Here is a 10,907-nt window from a genome sequence, read left to right as displayed (position 1 = left end):
GAGCTTGCAGTGAGTGGAGATCGCGCCACTGCACTCCAGCGTGGGCGACTGAGCGAGATTCTGTCTCAAAATAAATAAATAAATAAATAAAATTTAAAAAATAAAATAAAATTACAAAAAAAAAGAATTTAAGAACATATAAAACTCTTGTGGCCTAGGAATAATCTCAGGAAGACAGGATTACAGTGTAACCAGATTTAATAAGCTGGAAGATTTTATTAATTATCTCATACTCTTCTTTTCTGTCCTGATTGAAACAGAAAAGAAGAGTCAAAAAGGAAGTCAGCAGCAGCTCTGTCCAGAGAAGATGGCTTGCTATAAACCAAGCTGAAATGAGGATTTCCTTGGCTAGGTGACCTCTAGAGCAGAAAACAGTGTCCGCAGCCATCTTAGCTAAGAGAAACTTAAGATCACCTACCATCCCTTGTTTTCTCTCACTTTCGTCATCTGTAAAATAGAATAAGAGTATCTACTTTGTAGGTTCCTGTAAGGATTCAATGAGACACTACATATAAAGTACTTAGAACATGTGTGTTTGGCACAGTGTAAGAATTCAATAAATGCTCACTAAGGCTGGGCACAGTGGCTCATCCCTGTAATCCCAGCACTTTGGGAGGCCGAGGCAGGCGGATCACCTGAGCTCAGGAGTTCGAGACCAGTCTGGCCAACACGGCGAAACCCTGTCTCTACAAAAAATATAAAAATTAGCTGGGCATGGTGGCGTGCACCTGTAGTCCCAGCTACTCAGAAGGCTGAGGCAGGAGGATCACTTGAGCCCAGGGGTTTGAGGCTGCAGTAAACTATGATTGCAACACTGCACTCCAGCCTGCGTGACTAATTAAAAAAAAAAGCTAGCTAATATCATTGTTCTGATTCCATGCCCCCAAGCAAACTTCTGATACCACAGCCTCTCTTGTAGCTTGCCCTTAGATAAAGAAAGCTCTAGTAGTAATGGTTAAAGGCCTGTACGCTAGAGTCAGCCACACCTGAGTCTGATGCTTGTCTCTAACAACTAGAGTTGTTATGCTATATTGGAATTAGCATAGCATAGGGCTTTGGAATCAGTTAGCTCAGGCTGTAATGTCAATTCTGACACTGACTTGATAGATAATTTGGGGCAAGATACTTCATTCTTCTGAGTCTCAATTTCCTCCTGTTTAAAATGGGGAACAGGCCAGGTGCGGTGGCTCATTCCTATAATCCCAGCACTTTGGGAGGCCCAGCTTGAGGCCAAGAGTTTGATATCAGCCTGGGCAAATGGCAAAACCCCATCTCTACAAAAAATATTTAAAAATTAGCTGAGTGTGGTGGCTCACCCCTGTAGTCCCAGCTACTCAGGAGGCTGAGGTGGGAAGTTTGCTTGAGCCTGGCAGGTTGAGGCTGCAGTGCACTGCACTTTAGCCTGGGTGACAGAGTGAGACCCTGTCTCAAAAAATAATAAAATGGAGAATAATAAATACTTCACAGGGTATTTATGTGGTTTCAATGAGCTCACGTGTTTGTAAGAGTGATTAGAAGAGCAAATGTGTGATACATTGTGATAACTATTTCTTATCGTAAATCAGTTCTTTATCTCTCACCACCTTCTTCCCCCACCCCTTAGCCATATTCACACAGCTATTTCTATGATCTTGGTTAGTGTGAATCAACCACTAAGAGATAGATCTACTCTTATTATACCAAAAGTATCAGGCTTTTCAGACTGTATGCCTGATGACCAGACCCTGAATCCCGGTGAATTCATCAAGGCTATACTGTCTGACGAGAGAGCCTTTCTGGTGATTAGCTTTCCTTCTAGGTGCATCCTTTTACCTTACTGAGCAGCTTCAAGAAAAGGTGAGAAGCTTTACCAAAGTCACTGTTCTCTAGCTTTGGAGTGCATTATGAAGTGCTTTGCGTGGGAGACTTACTATCTAGTTCCATTTTTGGCTAAAAATAACATTAAAGCAAATTTATCTTATTTGAGGAAACATTAGATGATGGGGATTAACATTAGATGATGGGGATGCAGTGAGGGCTGGCTGTATACAGAATAGATTTAGGATTGAGAACTGATGACAAAATTGCCCAGGATTAAGGACTACATGTAGAATGTCTAGAGGAGGCTTGGTAGAAAGTAGGTACTCAAGAAATGGTAGCTGCTATACTATAAGAAGCCCAGCAGCTTGAGTCTACTACAATATTTTGGATCACTATAAGAATAGGTCCTTCTAGTTTGTATTTGGGTGGGGTGGGACATAACTAATGAGGACCAGTGGGAACTGTGATATAATTCAAGGCATGTATTAGAAGAAAGTTTAAAGGCTGGGCGCAGTGGCTCACACCTATAATCCCAGCACTTTAAGAGGCTGGAGGATCACTTGAGCCCAGGACTTTGAGACCAGCCTGGGGCAACAAAGTAAGACCCTGTATCTACAAAAAAAATAGAAAAACTTTGGGGGGCCAAGGCAGGTGGATCACGAGGTCAGGAGATCGAGACCATCCTGGCTAACACAGTGAAACCCCATCTCTACTAAAATACAAAAAATTAGCCAGGTGTGGTGGCGGGCGCCTGTAGTCCCAGCTACTTGGGAGGTTGAGGCAGGAGAATGGTGTGAACCCAGGAGGCAGAGCTTGCAGTGAGGTGAGATCTCGCCACTGCACTCCAGCCTGGGTGGCAAAGCGAGACTCCTGTCTCAAAAAAAAAGAAAAATTTAGCAGGGTGTGGTGGCGCACACCTGTAGTCCCAGCTACTTGAGAGACGGAGCTGCAAGGATTGCGTGAGGCAAGGAGGTAGAGGCTGCAGTGAGCTGTGATTATGCCACTGCACTCCAGCCTGCCTGAGTGACAGAGTGAGACCCTGTCGAGAGAGAGAGAGAGAGAAAGAGAGAGAGAGAGAGAAGGAGAAAGAGAGAAGACAGAGAGAAAGTTCAAGACATTTCTGAGTCATTGAGAATAAGCAGGCTGGGTGCGGTGGCTCACGCCTGTAATCCCAGCACTTTGGGAGGCAGAGGTGAGTGGATCGCCTGAGGTCGGGAGTTCGAGACCAGCCTGACTAACATGGAGAAACCCTATCTCTACTAACAATACAAAATTAGGCGTGGTGGCACATGCCTATAATCCCTACTCGGGAGGCTGAGGCAGGAGAATCGCTTGAACCTGGGAGGCGGAGGTTGTGGTGAGCCGAGATCGTGCCATTGCACTCCAGCCTAGGCAACAGGAGCTAAACTCCGTCTCAAAAAAAAAAAAAAAAAAGAATAAGCAGAATGGTAGTGGTTCCACCACATATATTCAGCAAAGGTAAAAAAGTCCAATTTTTTAAAGTCCACCATATCTGGTGGCCCCTCAGAAGCTCAGGCAGGCTATGGGCAGTCTCACTGTTAGCATCACTCTGGCCCCTTTCTGGCTGCATGTTGCACATAGTATGCTAGGAGGTCTTTAGGACACAGTACCTGGTTTCTATCTTGTGGCCTCACTCGAAAAAGGGTAAGACTCTGCAGCCCTGTGGGAACAGCTTGGGGCAGGCTAACCCTCACTATACCATTAGAATGAAATCAAATGCCTGAAGGAGTTGAGAAGCTCCCCTAAGCAGCTCAGGTTTCCATGCCTGATGTGATCTCTTGTAGTTTAGCTGAAAAGGCAAAAGGCATCAAACAGAAGCTAAATATCTCAAAAAACATACTTACTTGCTTATTTCCTTTTTTGTGTCCCTTGGATCCTCTACCAGTCTGTTCTTTTCCATGCCTTTAGCAAGTGAGAGAAAAAGTGATCATGAGAAACATAAAGCCCACACACCCCTTTTCACTTGGTTAACTATTTGTCTCCTCTTGGAAGTCTGACCCTCTTAAGTCAGATACCCCTTCCTTCTCAGTGTTACTACTGAACATCTATTTCGGTCATTGCTATATTCTACTGAACTGAATTGTTCTGTATCCCATGTCTTCCTCTAGGGCAAAAAACTCTTTCATCAAGGCAGGGCAATTTATTATATATTTGCTGAGGTAAACTGAAGACTGATTTTAAAAAAATGGAAAGTTGGGCCAGGCGTGGTGGCTCACACCTGTAATCCCAGCACTTTGGGAGGCCGAGGTGGGCGGATCACCTGAGGTCAGGAGTTTGAGACCAGCCTGGCCAACACGGTGAAACCCCATCTCTATTAAAAATACAAAAATTAGCCTGGTGTGGTGGTGGGCGCCTGTAATTCCAGCTACTTGGGAGACTGACGCAGGAGAATCACTTGAACCCGGAAGGTGGAGGTTGCAGTGAGCCAAGACCACACCATTGCACTTCAGCCTGGGAAACAAGAGCGAAGACTCCATCTCAAGAAAAAAGAAAAAAAAAGGAAAGTTGGTCAGGCATGGTGGCTCATACCCGCAATCCCAGCACTTTGGAAAGCCAAGACAGGAGGATTGCTTGAGCCCAGGAGTTTGAGACCAGCCTGGGCAACATGGCGAAACCCCAGTTCTACCAAAATATGAAAATTAGCCAGTCATGGTGATGCACACCTGTGGTCCCAGCTACTTGGGAGGCTGAGGCAGGAGGATCACTTGAACCTGGGAGGCAGAGGAGGTTGCAGGAAGCCAAGATCATGACACTGCACTCCAGCCTGGCAACAAAGTGAGACCCCATCTCAAAAAGAGAAAGAAAAAAAGAAAAAAAAAAAAGTAAAGTTAGTTAGTACTTCTTGCTTTAATAGAAGGATTTAATACCTAGGCATTTTCCCAAGGGGACTAGCTCATACCAACCTATTTGGATACATACCCCTTTCCTGGCCCACCGACAGAAACCACTTGCATGCCGAAGGATCCTCGGCCCCTGGAGGATCTGCTGCCAGCCCACTGGCCCACAACCATTCCAGCAATCTCCAGTTTTCCTCCTTGGGGTGGGATTGGATGGAGACCTGGCAAGACAGAAAGAATGGTGGTAATGGGGCAGGTGTGGTGGCTCACGCCTGTAATCCCAAAACTTTGGGAGGCCGAGTCGAGTGGATCACTTGAGGTCAGGAGTGGAGTTCCAGAGCCAGCCTAGCCAACATGGTGAAACCCTGTCTCTACTAAAAATACAGACAATTAGCCAGGCACCATGGTGCATGCCTGCAATCTCAGCCACTGGGGAGGCAGAGGCACAAGAATCACTTGAACCCAGGAGGTGGAGGTTGCAGTGAGCTGAGACTGTGTCACTGTACTCCAGCCTGGGCGAAAGAGTGAGATTCTGTCTCAAAAAAAAAAAAAAAAAAAAAAAAAAAAAAAAAAAAAAAAAAAAAAAAAGAAGAAAAAAGTATTGTAAGTACAAGGCAGGATAAGAGGTGGACAAAAGATCCTACAACCCACAACCTACTCTTCTTATTTCCATTTCTCTCTGATAAAAAGACTGTGGCAGGGCATGGTGGCTCATGCCTGTAATGCTAGGAGTTCGAGACCAGCCTGGCCAACATGGGGAAACCTCGTCTCTACTAAAAGTACAAAAATTAGCCGGGCGTGGTGGCCTGTGCCTGTAGTCCCAGCTACTCAGGAAGCTGAGGCAGGAGAATCGCTTGAACCCGGGAGGTAGAGGTTGTGAGCCAAGTTCACCCGCCGCTGCACTCCAACCTGGGGCGAGTGGATCCAACAACACTCGTGTCAAAAAAAAAAAAAAAAAGAAACTCGTGATAACACAGGTGTCATGATGGAAGCACATTCAGTGAAGGAGGGCCAGTAAGATCTGTACACAGCCTCTACTTTAGCAAGTATGGTAGCGGTGATTCATTCTTTAATCCACAGAGCCTAGGCATCATAGTAGGCCATTCAGTATTTGTTGAGAAGAAGGAATGCATCTAGTTATTAGAAAATGTCACAACCGTACAAAACTGACCTTTTTTTTTCTTGGTTTTTTTGGAGACCCAGACGTCTCCACTGTGACACCCAGGCTGGAGTGCAATGGTGGCCCATCTCGGGCTCAAAACTGCAACCTTCCCACTTCACGCAGGGTTCAAGTGAATTCTCCTGCCCTTCAGCGCTCACTGAGTAGGCTGGGATACAGGCGCATGCCACAAAGGCCGCTCCTGTTCCCTCCTCTTACGCTCGCCGCCCCGCGCCTCCATATCTGGCCCAGGCCTGGTGTCACACCGTAAATGATCATCCGGCGCTCACCTCACAGTGCTGGATTAACAGGCTTGAGGCCACCGTTGCCCAGTCCTAAACACTTTCGATAGGCAAATATGACACATCATTACAGGATTGTAGCGATTAGGCCAAACGACAAACTAAACTGAAAATAAATGAAACTAACACGTAATTTATACTTAAAAACAGCAAGAATGACAGGCCTGGGGCATCCAGGTGGGCCTCATGCCCTGTAATCCACCAGCACTTTTGGAGGCGCCAAGGGTGGGTCTGACCACATTTGAGGTCAGGAGTTCAGACCGAGCCTGACAACATGGTGAAATCCCTCTCTACTAAAATACAAAACACATAGCCAGGCGTGGTGGCACAATGCCTGTAGTACCGCGCAGCCTACTCAGCGAGCACCGGCCGAGTCAGGGAGAATTCGAGTTAATACCTGGGAGGTGGAGGCGTCGCAGTGACGGACATACCGCCCCACTGCATCAGCCTGGGTGACAGAGCGAAACTCCATCTCAAAAGAAAAAAAAAAAAAACAACAACCAAGAACAGCAACAATTGAAAATCAAACCAGAGCACAAGCCAGCAGTGAGTTTTATAATCTTACCGCAGCAAAAATAAGCCTTCACAGAATATCAGAGTTCTACTAAGCCTTTATTTTAGTTACTCGCCAAGAAAGCAAATGAACCCTTAACGTCCATTTAGGCAGTGTTAGTAACAGAGTATTTGCATTTAGGACGAGGCATGGTTCGGCTCACGACCTGTAATGGCCCAGCCTTTGGGAAAGCTGAGGCAGGCAGGATCCGGCTTGAGCCGCAGTTCCAAGACCAGCCAGGGCAACACAGTTTGAGAAACCCCATCCTCCACACAGCAGCACAAAAATATTAGGCCAGGCATGTTGGTGCGCTGCTTGTAGTTCAGCTATTATGGGCGCTGAGAGCAAATCACTTGAGCCGCAGGAAGGTCGACGCTGCAGTAAGCCGTACGATTGCAGCACTGCGCCACAGCTGGGCCAACAAGCGCGTGAGACCAATGTATCCCCGAAAAATAGAAAAAAAAAAAAAAAAGTCCTGCTCATCTTATACAAAACTTTGTAAACCGACTGAGGAGTGCCAAGGAACTGAGTGCTAGTTACCCGTTTTTGTTTGTTTGAGGCAGAGCCTCAAGGCGGGCTTGCGCGGTGGCGCCTCACCACCTGTAAGCGTAATCCGCAGCAGCTGCTGGCGAGCCTCGAGACGCGATCACGAGTCAGCAGACTCGAGACGCATCCTGGCTAACTGGTGAAACCCGCCTCTACTAAAATACAAAAAACTAGGCCGGCGAGTGGCCGGGCGCCTGTAGTTCCCAGACTACCTCGGGAGCTGAGGGCAAGGCAGAATGGGGCGAAACCCGGGAGGCGGCAGCTTGCAGTGAGCTGAGATGCGCGCCCACTTTTGGGCAACTCCAGCCCGGCGGCGACAGAGGGCAAGACTCCGCCTGAAAAAAAAAAAAAAAAAAAAAAAAGAGACAGAGCCTAGCGATGTCTACTCAGGCTGGAGTGCAGTGGTGCGATCTTGGCTGCACTGCAATCTCTGCCTCCCCGGCTTCAAGCGATTATTGTGTCTCAGTCTCCCAAGTAGCTGAGATTACAGACAGGTGCCAGCCACCATGCCCGGCTAATTTTTATATTTTTTGTGGAGACAGGGTTTCACCATGTTGGCCAGGCCTGTCTGGAAGTCCTGACCTCAAGTGATCTGCCCACCTTGGCCTCCCAACGTGCTGGGATTACAGGCATGAGCCACTGCTCCCTGCCTAGAGTGTTAGTTATTTTTTTTTTTTTTTGAGATGGAGTCTCGCTATGTCGCCCAGGCTGGAGGGCAGTGGCGCCATCTCGGCTCACTGCAAGCTCCGCCTCCCGGGTTCATGCCATTCTCCTGCCTCAGCCTCCGAGTAGCTGGGACTACAGGCGTGTACCACCACGCCCGGCTAATTTTTTTTTGTATTTTTAGTAGAGACGGGAGTTTCACCGTGTTAGCCAGGATGGTCTCGATCTCCTGACCTCATGATCCGCCTGCCTCGGCCTCCCAAAGTGCTGGGATTACAGGCGTGAGCCACCGCGCCCGGCAGAGTGCTAGTTACTTTTAAGAGGGACAAGAAAGACTTGCATTTGAGGATCCTACTGTGGGCTTTCAGGAGGCAAGAGGCTCCTTGTGAACCACCAGTAACTGGAGACTAAGCATCACTGGTAGGTAAGGCAGTGGTGACCTTCCGAGAACCTGGCTTTAATAAGGCTGTCTTTTGAGACTTACAAAATAAAATCAACACATAAAGAACAGAGAAAGGATCTGTAAAGTCATCTGAAAGGGATGGACTGGCTGGCTCCCTGGTTTTTAAGACTTGATCATGATCTGACTGAACAGGGAGTTACCAGAGCAGACTTTCACACTGTTCATCTAAGCCCAGCCTTGAGCTAATTACCCATACTGAATTTTGTCACCCTGAAAAACTAACTTCAACTTCCAGCTTTATTACTTTTAAAGGGAGGAGCAATAGGTACCAAACACCTTCAACCGCAGCAATGACACTCTGACCCAATCACAGAATCTTGCTATTTTATGATAAAATGTCTCCACTAAAATATCAGGTGCCGTGGCTCACGCCTGTAATCCCAGCACTTTGGGAGGCCAAGGCGGGCAGATCACCTGAGGATGGAAGTTCAAGACCAGCCTGACGAATATGGTAAAATCCCATCTCTACTAAAAATACAAAAATTAGCCGGGCTGTGGACAGAGGGAGACCCTGTCTCAAAAAAAAAAAAATCGTGTTTCACCACAGGACAGATTGTCTGAATTATCAGGATCAGTATCTGAGCAACCTAGGCATGATTATGTATTCATCGTTAAGCTGTAGTTCAGGTGCCACCGTAATTTATACATATGTTGGTGTGTACATATGTGTGTGTGTGTGCCTGTTTGTTTTCCTCACTAAACTGCAATCCTCTGGTGGCATGGATGGTGACATATTTCTCTCCATGCTTCTGGAGCTGAAGGAAGGGAAATGTGTCAAGTATATTCCCAGAGTGGAAATGGATACATCAAGCTACTGTTGTCTACCAGCACTGGCTGTTTACTCTCACTGATCTTCCTGCAAGCTCCTGTGTGCATTGCCTATAGGGAAGGAATGAACGGACAGCAACCATGAAGAGCTGGTCCATATGACTTATAGTTCTCTAAAGTAATAAAGTGGGTTCTGGTTTCCACATCAGTCACTTCATGAGTTTGGTTGGTGAGAGTCAAATCCCTGGGAACCAAGTACCTCTATGAAGAGTGGTCTTAGAAGTCAAAATGGACATAAGCTGCTCTTCAAACTACATAGCACAGAATATAAATGAGATGAGGCTGGGCGCTGTGGCTCACGCCTGTAATCCCAGCACTTTGGGAAGCCAAGGCGGGTGGATCACCTGAGGTCAGGAGTTCGAGACCAGCCTGACCAACATGGTGAAACTCCATCTCTACTAAAAATACAAAATTAGCCAGGTGTGGTGGCGCATGCCTGTAATCTCAGCTACTCAGGAGACTGAGGCAGGAGAATCGCTTGAACCCAGGAGGTGGAGATTACAGTGAGCCGAGATCACACCATTGCACTCCAGCCTGGGTGACAAGAGTGAAACTCCATCTTAAAAAAAAAAAAAAAAGTCAATGAGATGAGATATATGTGAAACTGTTGATCCTGTTATTGACAATAATGACTGGATAGATTATTATGACATAAATTGAGGATGGTAAATACCTCATTCTTAGGTACTGACCTGCAAATCCCCGGCTCCTCCCTTGAGGGGGAAGTGGCATGGAGCCCATAGCTCGGGAATAAAGTGAAACAGGGTAGAGAGAGGGCACCATAGGAGGCACAAAAGTAGGTGACGGAAGTAGAGCAGAAGGCGGTGGATGATTCATGTTGATTCCTTCAAGGATGCTCTGTCTCATCTTTTCCACTTTGGTTGCCAGGTCAGCCTTCAAATGAGGAAGAGTAATAATAGCAGCTGCCATTTTTCGAACTTGTCCCATGTTTTAGGCCCAGCATGGGGCACTCTAGGTACAGTCTCACAATTCTATTCCCATTAAGTGAACTGAGGCCTGTCGTTAAAGGGCTCAAAGCTACACACTCAGGAAGCCTGTCTGGCACCAAAGCCCTGACTCTTTACATGACACCATACTACCATATGAGTTCTGACTCAGGGCTTGTGATGTACATTGACTAGGTCAAGGAAGACAAATTTAACAATAAGAATTACTGATGGTCTATTACATGGCTGGCATTGGGCTGGGTCACTTTCTAAGGGAGATGTAACAGAATTAGATAAAAGAGAAAATAAAAATCTGACAAATAAAAGCCTTTTAACCTTCTCCCCATATCCATGATTGGAGATCCTGATACCTCTAGTCCAGAGGTCTGCAAACTTCTTCTGAAAAGGGTTAGATAGTAAATATTTTAGGCTTTGTAGGCTATATTGTCTCTGTCACAATTATTCCACTCGGCTACTGTAACATGAAAGCAGTCACAGGCCAGGCATGGTGGCTCACGCCTGTAGTCCCAGCAATCTGGGAGGCCAAGGCAGGTGGATCACCTGAGGTCAGGAGTTTGAGACCAGCCTGACCAATGTGATGAAACCCCGTCTTTACTAAAAATACAAAAAAATTAGCCAAGCATGGTGGCGTGCACCTGTAGTCCCAACTACCTGGGAGGGTGAGACAGGAGAATCACTTGAACCTGGAAGTGGAGGTTGCAGTGAGCCAACATCGCACCACTGCACTCCAGCCTGGGCAACAAAGTGAGAATCTGTCTCAAAAAAAA

General features: G+C 46.7%; 1 protein-coding gene across 1 annotated transcript in view; it reads right to left on the bottom strand.

The window, feature by feature from the left end:
* The window catches only part of LOC108516948 (constitutive coactivator of PPAR-gamma-like protein 2), an 18,130-nt gene extending 8,067 nt beyond the window's left edge, over positions 1-10,063 (bottom strand). Inside the window, exons 1-3 of the mRNA XM_017854701.1 lie at positions 9,865-10,063; positions 4,741-4,879; positions 3,666-3,723 (exon numbers count right to left, since the gene is read on the bottom strand). Coding sequence (XP_017710190.1) covers positions 3,666-3,723; positions 4,741-4,879; positions 9,865-10,039 — 372 coding nt within the window. The 5' untranslated portion in view covers positions 10,040-10,063. The remainder of the gene's footprint in view (positions 1-3,665; positions 3,724-4,740; positions 4,880-9,864) is intronic.
* Positions 10,064-10,907: the final 844 nt, after the last annotated feature.

Source organism: Rhinopithecus bieti, unplaced genomic scaffold, assembly GCF_001698545.2.
Source record: "Rhinopithecus bieti isolate Rb0 unplaced genomic scaffold, ASM169854v2 scaffold_39882, whole genome shotgun sequence".
NCBI lineage: Eukaryota > Metazoa > Chordata > Mammalia > Primates > Cercopithecidae > Rhinopithecus > Rhinopithecus bieti.
Note: the sequence above shows the minus strand (reverse complement) of the source record. Positions and strands in the feature narration are given on the sequence as shown.